Consider the following 14,273-nt stretch of genomic DNA (forward strand, 5'->3'; position numbering starts at 1 on the left):
GAAATTAAAAGTTACAACGAGCATTTTTGTGCTGCATTTGCAGGAAAACGTGAGAAATTATAAGCACAAAAGCGCGTGGGGCATGTTGCACGCCAAAAAAAAAAGAGTACAAAAATATGATAATAATATATAAAAGCAAAAGGCAAAAGCAACAGCGCTAGCAAATGCGAGACAACAGGCAAATCTGCTTAAATGTCCAAGCAAATTGTAAGCCTTTTTTTGTTGTTGCTGCTTTTCTTCTGGTTTGTTTTGCTTTGCTTTACTTAGCTCTACTTCACTTACTTTAGACTGCTCTCGATTCGTTTCATGCCCTCTTTTATTTACAATCTTTGGCTTCCTTTTAACCAACTGGTGTGCACTGCCCAGGGAAGACCAAAGTCGGTTTGTTTGTTTCCCAACTGCCCTTTTTATGTCTTACCAAGAATTTTGCAACCTTGTGCACAAAATATGAAGCATCAAGTTATATTTATGACTTATTTTGCAAAAATAATGCTGCTGGACTTAAGCGCAACAAATTGGACAAGCATATTAAATGGCTATTGATCATTAAATATATTCATTTGTGAACAAAAAGGAATTAAGTTAAACAAGGATTTAGCTTTGCTATTGGCTGAATCCTTTGCACTTAAATAAACGTTTAATCGATAGTCTTAAGTCTGTTTAGCTTTGAAGTTATATTAATGCTAGCGCGGATTGGAATTCTTCCAATATATGCAGTAAATTTGAGTTCTGAGTAATTAATCTTAAGTTTTGCATATTAATTTACTTCATAATATTTTTTATATATATTAAAATGTATTTAATTATAATATTATAGACTGCAGTTACTAATTTTTTATTGAATTTCTTTGCCTGTTTTTTTTTAATTATTTAAACGTTTTGGCTTTACTGAAAATTTCCCAAATTAATTACCAAATTAGTTATACCAACTTTATTCCATCCCATATTTGGCTTTCGCCTGTCTATAACAAATAAATATGTACATTTCCAAATATTTATACATTTTATATATTTGTTTTTTGTAGAATCAATGTCAGTGCATATTTAGTACAACTCGATTGCAATTTATGTCAAGCGCTCTTATAGTTGCATGCCAATATATATTTTTTATTTGTGCGGCTAAATCCTTTGGCAACTAAACGCTCAATGTTTGTATTTTTAGTAATATCCTGCTGCCTGTCATTTTTTTTATTTCCCGCTTTGTTTTAGAAACTTCATTATTTCGTTTTGGATTTTTTGTTTTTTCGCAAATACAGTTTCTCAATCATTTACTGATGGATTTTTAGTTTCGCTCGTGGTTTTATTGCGAGTGGGCGTGGTCGACACACACACAGTTGCACACATGCATAGTTCAAAGTGTTGTAAATATTTGTTTTACAACGTTGTTTTCACTTGGTCGAAATTTGCAACCATTTTTTATGCGCGCCCCCTTTTTAGTCATTTCATTTCTGTTTTGCAACTAACAACGCTGAATTGAGTTTGGCAATGGGCTACAAACTGCGCGTGAATGGAAAGAGCCTTGTTTATATAACGGCTGCATTTCGACGTGGATTTAGTGAGCGCGTATTTTGTTAGCCGCCGCACAAATATTTGATGAGCCTGCAGCCGCTCGCATGGGTTTTTGTTTTTGCTTATGCAACTGCAAAAGTAATTGCATTGAGATACATATGAAATATTTTCTAATAAACATCACAAAGTTACAGATACAAATGCACTGCGTTGCGTTCGGCGTTGCCATTGGAGCTGTGCTAATGGCGCTGGGCAATTTGATAATGTGTAAAGTCCACACAGTTTAATTGAGTTCACAGACGGTTGCAGCACATCGAAAGTTGTGGATCCAGCTGCTTGAGCTGGCGCTGCTAAGGCAACGTTGCCTCTGCCTAATTGAATTTACGCTAATCCAATAGATTAAGACGCAGCTGAAGCAGCAACAGCAACAGCAGCAGCAACATCAGCAGCAGCAACAGCCATAAGAGCATCAAGTTGCTTTTGCTTTTGCTTTTACTTCCCATAATGCAATGGCAAAACAATAACAAAATTATGCTTGCAGGCCAATGACAAGCTGGCTGTGAATTTGACTGCAGCTCGTTCGCTGTTGTTGCAGCTCTTGCTCGTAGCTTTCAATTAGCAAATATGAATGGCTTTAAGCAATGCCTGTAATTTGCATATCCCCAACCCATTCACCTATCTACTACTATTTTTATACATTTACTTTGGCATTTATGCGTTGCGCTGTCAACGCAATTTTGGCTATCTAATTATATGTTGACATGACATTTATTTGACTTGCATAAATTAGCCAATTAGTTGAGAAGCGTAAATTAAGTTAGCTCGCAACTCGCAGGTGGCAAAGTCAAGTCACACACACACACACACACGTGTTAATGTGTGAGCGACAGTTGCTTGTTAAAGTTGCAGCTAAAGTTGCTGCATAGTCAAGTTTCGGGTTTATTTGGCATAAATTATTCAACATGCAGTTATTGAAACAATATTTTTAATTTATGTTTAAGCTTCCACACTCCACTCAATATTGAACCGCTGCTCAAGTTCAAGCTTTCAGGCTGTTGATTGCAGCAGTTATTGCTGTCAGTTGACGTTCAGCTTGCCGACTGCCATTTGTCTGTCAGCTGTCAGCAGTTTGACTTGCAGGTGCGCCAAGCATTGCAGTCGACACTGAATGGGAGGGGCGTTGTACTTGTGAGACGCACTCAGCTGGAAGCTAACAGTATGCAATGGCTTTTGGCAGTCAAAAAAAAAAAAAAAGAAAACGATTCGGGGTGAGAACTCGCAATGACTTCAAAACACTGCACTGTGCAATGCGGCGTATACGCAATGTGCTGGCTGGGCACTCCCAAATGTTTGGCAGACGACGCTTGTCATCATTAGATTAGTGTGTGCACATGCAAAGACAGACAGACAGACAGACGGACAGACAGAGAAATTAAACTGTTGGGCGTTGGCCAAGCGCAGCTTGTCAGGATGTGCGTTAAATTGTAAAACAACACAAAAAGGCGTTTAGGGCGTGGGCGGTGGCATGGGTGTGGGCAGGGGCAGGGGCAGTCTGGGTGGCAATGGATTTTGTTCCAGCTGGCAGTGTTATGCCCATCAGACTGTCATGCTGTGGCCAGTTCTCTCTCGTTCTCGTTCCCGTTCTCGTTTATTTTGCGTATTAGACGCTGCTATTTTGCTGCTTATTGTTTCCTAGTTCCCAGGCCAGTTTGCAGCTCTCAGCTGACTGACTGCTGGCGCGCTGTTTGGGTTTGGGAGCTGTTATTTTTCGCTTGTTTGGACTCTTGGTTGTGCCAGCTCATTTGTAATTTTTGCGCTACGATTTCAAATTAAGCAACCGGAAATGAGTTGACATTTTAGCCAGCCGCCCCTCCCCGCCGCCTGCTGCAGTGTGTTTTGTTATTTAGTGCAAGCATTGGTTAAAGCTTTACACAGTTTGTTCACAGGATATGCAGAGCTAGAGCCTGGCCAGAGCCCGAGCCCGAGCTTAGCAGCTGCATTTAAAGTACATTTTCTGCTTACATGTTGTCCATTATGACAATATTAATATTTACATTGCTGCTGCCATTGTCTGCGCATCCTTTGCATCCTGTTTGCACATACTTACAAACATGCAAATATATTTGTAAGCCTCAGCTCGTCATACAGTATGTTTGTATTTCTTGTTTATTGCTGGTGCTGCTGCTTTAACTTCAAGCAACAACTGCTGCTGCTGCTGCTTTTGTTGTTGTCAATAAAGTTTGCAAATTGTGCATTGCAAACAAAATGGTTAACCCAATATCCTGTGAGCAGCCTTTTCATTCATTCTTGTGAACGCTTTGATAGGCAAACAATGCTATTCTTGCTAAAAACTAAAGCAAGTGCAACTGCTTGAGCTAAGTTAAATAGATTAAGTAGCGCCCATTTATATAAGGATGATGCATTACAGCACTGTTAACTTAACATGCTGTTAACTTGTAAATTTCCCTATTTCGAACTGAAAAGCTTTGCTTGAGTTACATCACTCGAATCAGCTGTTGTCGCTCTCGTAGCCACAGACCGAGTGCTTGGCACTTCGGCAACTTTCGTTAAGTTACGAGCGTAACGCTTGGGCTCGCATAGCCGAACTGCGGCCGGCGAGTCCTTTGAGCAGCGGACGACAGCTTCCTGCTGCAGCTTCAGTTACGTTGATAATGTCAAATCGCTTGGTTCGCTGTGCTGCCGCTGCTAGAGTTGTGACTGCTGCTACTAAAGTTGAAGCTTTGAACACGAAAAAAAACAACAACACGGCAACGATAACGATAACAGCAACGAGTATGCAGGGGCGCGACGCTGGCATTAATAAATTAGCCAACGACTGCGAATACTAATAAAAACAAATATAAAAATAATATTAACAAGTCATGTGCCAAAACGGAATGGATATTATAAGCCTGTGGCAAAAGTGTCAGAAATTGTGAGAATTAATATTTCACAAGAGATTTGAGTGCGCGCTACCAACAAACAAACAAACAGCCGAACAGCATAACAAACAACGGCAAACTTTTCATTTTTACAACATTGTACGCTTGCCAGGGAAACAAGTTTCGGCTGCTGTCTTTTTTTTTCCCCCCTCCTCGTTATGTTGCCTGGCACTCACTCGCGTAATATTATGAGAAATATGTGAAAAAGTGTAACAGCGCCAATAACAACAACAGCAACAACAACAACAACAACAGTAACAACAAACTTTCGACACTCACGTAGCGTAGGTCAAAAACATTTGGTCCGGTTCTCGGTTCGGTCACACAGACTCCACTTCAAGCTACAGCTTGGAATTCCCAAACGTTGCCGACGTTATTTTCACCGTCAGCGTGTATGTGTGTGTGTGTGTCTTTTGACTGCAACATGGGAAGCATTGTGTAACGTAGTAATGTGCTAAATTGGTTAATTTATTGCCTCTAACTACAGGAATCACAACGAAAAATAGCAACAACAACAACAACAACAGCAACGTGAGTCGAACATAACAATTGAAATTTGTTATGCCCCAAAGGCGAGTTTTAATCCGCACTAAGCATGTTCCTTATACAGCTTATAAGTTGCTGCTATATCTATATAATAACATAAATTAATTTGCATTTGCTTACATAACAAGCTGTGTTATTAGTCTAGCACACACACACAGGTAATAATTTGTTGGTCTGCTTGACGTATGAGTAATTTAGATGTAATTAATTTTCTCAATGGGCAAACGCAGTATATCAAAAGCTTTTGATGTCGTCCCCAACACTGGCCTTTGTGCTTGTGCAAGTCTTCAATGTAGTTTACTCCGAGTCTGTCCATTCAATCCACCGCTGGCATCGCTGCCCACTCCTTGGCCAATGCAATGAAACGCGCACACGCCGTCTCACAATCGCTCTGGCTTAGGTATATCTTTGGATAACACTTGTCGCCCGGCTGAAGCTTTTGGCAAACATCATTAGCATAGAAAAACTTTAACTGCCGCTCATCGTAGCTCGCGCACTGCGTCTCGCTTAAGTCGCCCAGAGACTCGAAGCAGAAGCATTCGTTACAAGCGTATTTGCTGCCAGCTAGACCTAAAATGTTTCAAAAGTTATTAAGTAAATAGTAAAGAAAAACAATGCATTTTATACCAGCGTGCAGTGCGACAAGCAGCAGAGCTATAAGCATATCTGAAAGTTATAAAATATAAACTTAGTAAGCATTGAATATATCGATAATCCAATTAACGATGGTTATTAGATACGCTGTTATGCATTTTAATCACATTCAGTTAGCAAAGTGGAAAATTAAATAACAATCTAGAGTAGTCCACTTGCAAAAAAAAGTAAGTTGATTCTACAGCTTATAAAATAAAATTAAAATTGATTTATTGGGTGCTTATAAAGAAACTCAGCCTGCATTGTAAACTTATATCTTCTTTTTAAATAAGAATAATTTTAAATATAAATATGTATATTGGGAATAAGATTAGTAAACAGAAGAATAACAGCCAAGAAAGAAATTTGCTAAGTAGTAGTAGTTGTCAAAACTCGCAAGCAAGGTGCAACATAATATTCAAATAATTAAAATAACATAAAATATGTGTTCAATCAGTACACAAAACAATTATAGTAGTAATAAATAAATATTATAACAGAGCAACAATTAAAAGCAGTAACTAAAAGTGAATGCTCGCGTAAACTGATACCCTTTAGTTTATATTATAATTTAAGCTACACCCTTTATTACTTCCAACTTTATATACATATCTAGTTAGTCGATTTGCAATTTGAAAACAATTTCTTAATTTTTTACTTGCACTTTCGGCGCAGTTTCAATTGATCTGTCATTGGCAGACTGCAAATACATAAAATCAAGGCAAACAAAAAGTTTTTCAATTTAAGCCACTGACCCACTTAAACTCACATTGTTGTACCTCTGCATACGCATTTTGTTTCTCTGTATGTGTTTACATATATCGAGCATGTTTTTCTATTACTTTGCATTTTGTTTTTGTTTATTATTTTGTGTTTCTTTTTTTTATGGCTTTAACCGAAACAAGCAATTTCAGATTCAACGCTTTTGTTTTTATGCCCGCCAAAGAGGTTTTTGTTTGTCGATTGTGGGTGCTGTTATTTTTTTCTGGTTTTTTTTTGTTTTCAGTAAAGTTTGAATGTTAAATGATTTTCATTGTCCAAGTTTGGCAACACTGTTGGGCTGGCAGCGCAGCCATTTGTTAGGTTGTCAGCAAACGGAAGTTGGCAAAAAACAAAGTTCATGACATAGTACAACAATTTATTGCGTTCAAAAATATTACCAAAAACTGTTAAGCGCGCTTATGACAAGGCAACGACGCAGACTCAGACTCAGGTCAGTAGAAGGGACCAAAGCAGCCCCATTCCCAGCAGCAGGCGCACTTGTTGGGCACAAAATAGAACGGCGGACAGCAGTTGCATTGGCAGCAGCCAAAGCACTTCATGCAGGGCACAACTGGACCGCAAGGTCCGCTCGTCAGCTGATAGGAGATCGCTCCGCATGGCGGCGGACCACAGCAGCAGTTGCCGCAGCATGAGCCGCCGCCGCTGCCGCCGCAGGGTCCGCAGGCGCCGCCGCAGCAGGGCAAACAAGATGCACCACAGCAGCCTTTGGGGCTGCACTTAGGCGAGCAGCTCATTTAGAATAATTCCCGTTAATTCTAGTATCCTTGCCTTTTCCTAATACGCCAGCAAGTATCCTTTGCAGTAAGCTAAGCGAAAAATGTGCTAAAGGGCAGGGCAGAGCAATTGGCTTCCACCTTAAGCTTATTTAGCACGCTTTTGGCTTAGTTGGGCAAAATATTTTGAATTTTTAGTAGCTAAGGCTATGCCCGAATATTTTATAAAACAATTAAACTTAACAATGGACCCCAAGCACACTCATTTGCCGTTGATTTAAACATCAACAGCTGCACTTAAAAATTATTTGCTTTGCGGCTTTGCTGTTTTTTTTTGTTTTAAGACTCATTGTCCAATAAATGTTACTAAGCCACACAAGTCTGGCGACCCGCACTCAAAGGCCGACTCGGTATTTTAGGCATGACGCTGCGGTTGGCTGGGAGAGTGTGGTGCTAATGTAATTGATTGTCTGGACCTGGCCGAACAAGACCTGAAGAGTGTGCTCCAGCTGAAAGTGCGAAAAAAAAAATCAGAGAGACTGTGTGCGCGAGCTCTTTGCATGCCAACTGTGCGACAGGCACAGTGGTTAATGTGTCAATATTTATGGCTACTAACTGAGCTATAAGTGTGTGGAAAGTATCAATGGGGTTCAATTTAATGTGACTACAAATACAATTAAATTCAATAAATTCAGACCAAGAGTTTTAAACTAAAAACTGTACGTTTGACCACTGTGCCTGCAGCTGGATTAATTTCATTTTTTTCTGCCTGCGCTTTAGCATATTCTTTTTGTATTCTTCCGGTTTTTTTTAGTCGAGTGTTTCACTTATTTTTGTCCGAGATTTTCGTGGATTTCAGCACGGCTTGGCAAGATTTACGAAATGGCTGCCTGGTTGAGTGAATAGATAGGGTGCCCACATAACATAGGTGCGTGTGTGTGTGTGTGTGTGTGTGTGTGCGCACAGGTTGGCATTGCCGGCCTTGTCAACAGCTGTCAGAGTTACAAGCAAGCGACTGTCTATCCCATTTCATTTCATTTCATTTGTATTCCCTTTTCGGACGTAGCAACACCTACTCTACTGCTCTCAGCGCCGGCTTTAGTCGCACTAACTAAAAATTCCATTTTGCATTCAACAAACGCGGCGTGTGCTTAAACAAAATGTGCGGAGGTTGGGCGTGTGCCTCTTATGGAATTGCCTGCAACAATCATCGTCTGTCTACCATTCGGTTTACGGGTCGTTGCTTTGCGCCTACCCCATGTGGTATATGTGACAATTGTTCCGCATGCGGTGGCTGTTGCGGCGGCGGCGGCTGCTGTGGCTGGTAGCAGTAGTTCCACTTGACGTTGACCCACCGCAAGGAGCTGGCAGCAGGGCGAGAGCTTTAAAACAGTTCAAGCCAAATAGCTTTAGTTGGCCTTGACTTTGTGGCAATAGAAATAAAATTGACTAGGCTTAAATATATTTATTGCAAACTAGTTTGAGTCCAGCCCAGCCCTAGTCCACACATCTTACAGCAAAATTTTACAGTTCTTACAGTAAGTAAATAATATTTGAGCTAAACTATATTATAGAGCTCTGTAGCCCCTAGCAATAACCAGAGCTAAGATGTGCGGCGGCTGGGCATGTGCCTCTTACCATTTGGCCTGCAATAATCCACCGTTGTCCACTGTGCGCTTCACTGGCAGAGATTTCATACCCACACCATGTGGACCCTGCGATCCTTGCCATGTGAAAGACACAAGCTTTAGTCGCGGCGGTTGCTCAGTTCCAATGAAGCCCATAGTCGAGACATTTCCATGTCCCGATATTTCGGGTGCGCCTAAACCCGAAGCTGTGGCTCCTATCAAAGCTGAGGCTCCTACCAAAGCTGAGGGTGCTAGCAAGTTGCAAGAGCAGTGGCAACAAGCTTACCAGAAAGTTAAAAGCGGCAACTTGCCGGCCAACGACAACAAAAACAATTATTTACATATCTATGTTGAAATACAGAGATAATGAAAATAATGTCCTAAATTAATGCAGACTGGAAGTTCAGCAATATAATTATTATTTAAATTAGAAACAAACCAACTGCCAATATAAATAACATTTTAAAAACATTTAAAAGCCTACGTAAATATATTTATTTTCTTAGCTTTATCATTTCATTTTTGATTCAGCAGTATAGCAATTATTTAAATTGTAATTGTTGAGCTTTTTCATACGGTTCGATTTACGATTTTTGTTCATATTAAAATTACAAGTTTGGCAACAATTAGTTCACAGTTGCAGCTACGGCTGTGCAAATTAACTAATTTAAATTTGTCCCGAATAGACAAATGCATTAAACGATGTGCAGTGCTGAGAGAAATGTTCGATAAGGTTGACTACGATAAAATTTCAATTAGCAACAGGCTAAGGTCAAGCATTAAATCTAAAACAATTGAGAGTGCAAAAATGATGCGTCAAGCATCAAACGAATGTTCAAATGCAGCTGTGCAAAAGGCAAATCCATAGAGAGTGCAAACTTATTGAGAAGAGAGCGCGAGAGCTTCTTAACCGCTAAGCAAAGGTGAAAAAAGGTAGATCAGCTGCTTGTAGCTGAGATGCTTTATTCATTGGTCTTGCTTGAGTACAGTAACCAACTAAATTCATTGTTTGGTTTCTATAAATATAATTTATGTATTTGATTAATAAAATAACAGCTCATGCTCAATTCAATTAAATGGTACTTTTATTAACCTCTTACTGTATTTTGAAAACTCTTCCTTGGCTATTTTGTAAAACAAATAATTTTATTAGTAACCCAAAACGATATCAAAGCAAAAGAAAACCAAGTCGCCTTCCGCACGCAAGAAATTTCATATCATTGCCCCGCATGTTCAATGCGCTAATAGAACGGACCAAAACATCCACATTCGCCGCAGCAGCGGCATCGATTCGGCGGACATGTCCAGGGACCGCAGGGCGGGCAAGGGCCGCAACAACAGTTTTGATAGTTCATCGCAGGCAAGGCTGGGCCAACAGGACCATAGGCCAGAGCATACGAAACGCTTCCGCAGGCACATTGACACATCTTGTGAACACTAAAAGAAGCTAAGGCATATCATTTTATAATATAAACATTTATTAAAATATTATTTTATGTTACCCGCTGCTACAAACAAATGGCTACTGTTGTTGTCTTTTGTTTATTAGAAAAATTTCTCACGTTAGGAAAGCGAACAAACAGTTTCTACTTTCCGAACAACTGTAGGGGCTATTGAAACGTTGAGAGACGTACTAAAACTGAAAATTAAATGCTACAGCAATAGTCAAGTCTATTAAAATTTCCATTCTATGCTAACTTGATTTGAGTTGAAGTAAAAGTTTTGTAAAATTTCTTAAAACTTTTTACGCACTAAATATTGATCTCACACACACACACACACATGCACATGTGAGGACTAAAAGCCAAGTTGCTTTTTGCACACATTTCACGCATCGATGATTTAACACCAAACGAGTGACAAATAAAAAAAATTGAATTTTTTCCAAACGACAAAATAGCGCAACAGTTTCGCCTCATAGCAAAAATAAGAAATCATTGGAACATGTCTTGAGAAAAGAATCAGCAGTAGAAGTAGCGAAAAAATAGAATATATATATATATATATATATATATATCTATATGTATGTATAGAAAATAAAAATAAAGTAAAGTTTCGTAAAATGCCAGAGTGTTGGCAATTTTCGTTTAGCAAAGTGGATGGCAAAAGAATTTCGCTTACCTTGCGCTCTAAGCTGAAACTGGGGCAAAGTCGAAGTCAGCCCACAACACAGACAGCAGACATGAAAGTCTATTAGACTCAACGAAGCAACCTTAACGTCATTTTGTAGCTTGCCTTCGAACTCAATGGGGGTTAATATGTGAGCATGTGTGTGTGTGTGCGCAGGACACGACGGGCTGTCTGCATGCGAATATGTTGTGATTCACAAAAGCTGACAAGCTCATCGATGCCTGAACATTAGCTAAACATAAATTACATAGATGACTGCACAACAATTGAGGCGTTTATTATAATGTGTGTTCACACTTGAAGCTTTCAAAAGTGGCACCGAGCACCGAGCACCGAGCACCGAGTGCCGTGCCGCCGAAGCTTGAAGCACATGAAAAGACTAAGGATTTAATCAAGTCAATTTATTGCCTGCCATAGACGCGTCGAGCACAATATGCGATATGCTATAAAGCAGATAAGGTAATGCGTTGAATTTGTTTTAAAATTTACATGAACTTCAAAGTAGCAACAATGGCAGAATTTAATGTGCGCTTTATGCATATTGAAAACTATTGCAAAAGTTTATTTATAGAGCGTGTGTGCACATAAAAAGTGAATCAGACTGGCAATCTGAAAAAAATGGCAGCTCACTTAAGATAATCTCATTGGTGGCCTGCCAAAAAGTTTGCCAGCGCGCGTACACAATATAAAAATGTCAACACAGCAAACAAAACAACAAAATATTATAGCAAACCAACAACAGCAACGTGGCCTGGGCAAAAAGGTATTTCCTTTTAAGTCAAACAAACAGCAGAGAGAAATGTGTACAGGTTGCTTAACTTGTGCTTGCGGTTCTCCCCACTTACAAGTGGTTGACTGTGGCTGTGGCCACTTCATTTCACTTTGGCAACATATTGAGCCGTGGCCACTTGAGTGTGCGCCAAGAGATAAGCGCAATTATATGGCCCCCCTCCCTACCCCCTGCCACACTGAACTTGTATTGCCGGACACAAAAGCGTACCCAAAGCAGACCACACAACTGTATAAATTAGGTAACGAGAGAAAGAAAAGCAAAGCAAACAGCCAAAAAATTCGTAACTTATGTGACGTGGCCTTCATTGAGACAAATGCGGTACAGCCTCAAGTGAACTTTAAGTGTGTGCGCGCGTGTGTGGGTATGTGTGAGTGCACTTTAAATCTATATAGATATTTATTAAATAGCTTCAAAGCATACGGCGTGTGTGCGCGTGTGTGTGTGTTGGGCATTCTGGAAAATGCCTGTGAACTTTTGGCTTGTCACATTTGTCTTCAAGTGCCTTGTTATGGGCAATTTTTGGCAACTGCTTTGAGTTTCGACTTTTGTTTTCTGACCACATGCTGTGATACTCTCATGAGGGGGCGTGGCCTGCTTTCAAGTGCTTTTTGAGTTTCAAGCGCCGCCCGCAGAGACTCAAACTTGACAAGTTTTGCAGGCGCAGGCAGAACCCAGGAAATTGTTGCTAAGAATAAGAAGTGCAACCTTGATGAGTGGCCCCCTTGAAAACGAGATACTCGAGCTGTCAATATTGCAAGTTCAAGTTTAAAATAAGCCCGGAATAAGCTAAACAAAAAGATAGCAGCAGCATTTGAGCTTAGCAAACAATTCACACGGCATAAGAGAGAGCGAGCGAGCTATGAGTTTAAAAAATATCAAACCCGAATAAGTAGACTACAAATATTGAGTATATAACACATGTCAAAGAATGATTTGCTTTGATGTCTAGTTTTAGTTATAAAATAAAAAATTAGCTTTATTATTATTTGACAGCCAAACTTATCAATTAATAAGCGATACTATTAAGCTTATTTTAAGCCAAATTAATTATTTAAAGCATTATTAAAATGGAGAGTAAATTCATTCACTTCAAGTGTCCAGCTTGTATTTTTACTCTTCTCCTTATTTTTGGCACTTAAGCTGCCAAGCTCAAGCTTGTTCCCATCACACATTTATTTCAATAAAACAAAACAAATAAATTTGTAGCTTAACAATTATAAAAGTTACAATGCCTGCTACAAACCAAGCAAATCAAACCTTGCTGTGTATCAAGCTTTCAATTTGCATACATTCTTTAGTATATCAAGCTTAAGGCTGACCTTTAAATTGTCAAAGAAAATATTAGCATATATGTACAAATGTCTAGTCACAAGCACTTAACGTAAATCTTTTACGCAATATTTCAAGCGAATCATAGAGTTGGGTAAAATTCTTGTGATCTGACGTCGTCTGCCAAATATTCAATCTCAAACGCTGTGGCTGCCGTTTTCTATTTGAAGTACAAAATATTTTACGTTTATTTGCACGGCCGGCTTGTCAGCTGATTTTTGCTGTTTATTTGCTATTGTTCTTGTTGTTGTTGTTGTTGTTGTTTGCCCGTCTACTTGGCACCGACTTGGCGTCGTTTGTCAGTTGCTTCAATCTCATACTGCAGCTGTTTGAATGCTTGGTTAGTGCGGCTGAGTTGCTTTCTGTGGATTTTTTTTGGGTGCCTTGTGCCAGACAGTCGCCTCATGTGCGTGGGTGCGTATGAGTGATTTTTTTTTTTTGCAGCTGCTTCTTCTACTGCTTTGGATATTGTTGTGTGCGCTGCGTAAACGCTGGCAAACATAAAACATCAAATGTAAATTGAAATTCGTTCGTGTGTGAAACTGAATGTGTCATCAGTTGAAGCGTTTATCATTTTTTACAGCTTTCGAAAGTCGAAAGCGGCACGCCGCGCCTTTAAGAAGTTTTGCTTCTTACTTTTCACTTCTTATTTGCTGAGGGTGTCAAGTTGCCTTTAAAACGCATAAAGTTGGGGGGTAGCTACTACGCACACGCATTGACTGTGCAATGTTTTGTAAAATTCTCTTTTATTTTCAGCTTAAAATAAAAATAAGATGCGCAAACAGACAGCAGACAACATATGTGTGGCAACAGCAGCAGCAGCATTTGTTGTTTGAGTTTCTAGTAAATATGAGCACAAACAGCAAGGCTTTGATTTTTGTCAGCTGGCTTATTAGAAGCGTACACAGCGCGCTCTAAGGTGTGAGTGAGCGAAGTGCAACAAATTGTGTAAACAGACTTTAGTTTAGTATTTCGAATTTCGATGCCATTACCATTGGCATATTTTAGATAAATTATTTTAGCTGCAATTAAAATCATCTCTGATTGTTATTAACTGTGCTGTCAGCATCAGAATGCAGAATGCTAATTTAACGAATGTCCTTCAGGCATTTATCGCAATGAAAACAAATGATTTTCAATTATTTTCAAACCTATTCACTAGCCCTTGAAGCCCGAAAGCATTTCATTTACAAATATAACATTGTGAGTTTTGCTTTGTGAGCATGTTACAAAAGCCTATTTACAAATTATCTACAAATTAATTGAA

General features: G+C 39.4%; 5 protein-coding genes across 6 annotated transcripts in view; 3 read left to right on the forward strand and 2 right to left on the reverse strand.

Annotated features, from left to right (window-relative positions):
* Nucleotides 1-4,426: 4,426 nt before the first annotated feature.
* The window catches only part of LOC108608481 (beat-Ic), a 37,147-nt gene continuing 27,300 nt past the window's right edge, over nucleotides 4,427-14,273 (forward strand). The window contains exon 1 of the mRNA XM_017999876.2: nucleotides 4,427-4,982. The gene's annotated coding sequence lies outside the window, so the exon portion shown is untranslated. The remainder of the gene's footprint in view (nucleotides 4,983-14,273) is intronic.
* On the reverse strand, nucleotides 6,754-7,361 carry LOC108608482 (keratin-associated protein 17-1). Its single transcript, XM_017999877.2, has one exon. The coding sequence runs from the start codon at nucleotides 7,145-7,147 to the stop codon at nucleotides 6,845-6,847; it is 303 nt and encodes a 100-aa protein (XP_017855366.1). The 5' UTR covers nucleotides 7,148-7,361; the 3' UTR covers nucleotides 6,754-6,844.
* Nucleotides 8,164-8,479, forward strand: LOC108602058 (male-specific sperm protein Mst87F-like). Its single transcript, XM_017990076.2, has one exon. The coding sequence runs from the start codon at nucleotides 8,287-8,289 to the stop codon at nucleotides 8,452-8,454; it is 168 nt and encodes a 55-aa protein (XP_017845565.2). The 5' UTR covers nucleotides 8,164-8,286; the 3' UTR covers nucleotides 8,455-8,479.
* On the forward strand, nucleotides 8,573-9,217 carry LOC108602048. Its single transcript, XM_017990064.2, has 2 exons — nucleotides 8,573-8,664; nucleotides 8,711-9,217. Exon 2 carries the CDS (start codon nucleotides 8,735-8,737, stop codon nucleotides 9,119-9,121), a length of 387 nt encoding a protein of 128 aa, XP_017845553.2. The 5' UTR covers nucleotides 8,573-8,664; nucleotides 8,711-8,734; the 3' UTR covers nucleotides 9,122-9,217.
* Nucleotides 9,880-10,401, reverse strand: LOC108604755 (male-specific sperm protein Mst84Dc). 2 transcript variants are annotated; one of them, XM_017994355.2, is made up of 2 exons: nucleotides 10,257-10,401; nucleotides 9,880-10,191 (listed from the first exon to the last, which is right to left on the reverse strand). In XM_017994355.2, exon 2 carries the CDS (start codon nucleotides 10,179-10,181, stop codon nucleotides 9,996-9,998), a length of 186 nt encoding a protein of 61 aa, XP_017849844.1. In that variant the 5' UTR covers nucleotides 10,182-10,191; nucleotides 10,257-10,401; the 3' UTR covers nucleotides 9,880-9,995. The 2 variants fall into 2 exon arrangements, with proteins under 2 accessions (XP_017849844.1, XP_017849835.1); XM_017994346.2 differs by having other exon boundaries at nucleotides 9,880-10,201; nucleotides 10,257-10,400.

This window comes from Drosophila busckii, unplaced genomic scaffold, assembly GCF_011750605.1.
Source record: "Drosophila busckii strain San Diego stock center, stock number 13000-0081.31 unplaced genomic scaffold, ASM1175060v1 hic_scaffold_25, whole genome shotgun sequence".
Taxonomy (NCBI): domain Eukaryota; kingdom Metazoa; phylum Arthropoda; class Insecta; order Diptera; family Drosophilidae; genus Drosophila; species Drosophila busckii.

Coding starts and splice junctions, on each gene's coding strand:
- LOC108604755 (XM_017994355.2), bottom strand. CDS start 10,181: ATGTGTCAATGTGCCTGCGGAAGCGTTTCGTATGCTCTGGCCTATGGT.
- LOC108602048 (XM_017990064.2), top strand. CDS start 8,735: ATGTGCGGCGGCTGGGCATGTGCCTCTTACCATTTGGCCTGCAATAAT.
- LOC108608482 (XM_017999877.2), bottom strand. CDS start 7,147: ATGAGCTGCTCGCCTAAGTGCAGCCCCAAAGGCTGCTGTGGTGCATCT.
- LOC108602058 (XM_017990076.2), top strand. CDS start 8,287: ATGTGCGGAGGTTGGGCGTGTGCCTCTTATGGAATTGCCTGCAACAAT.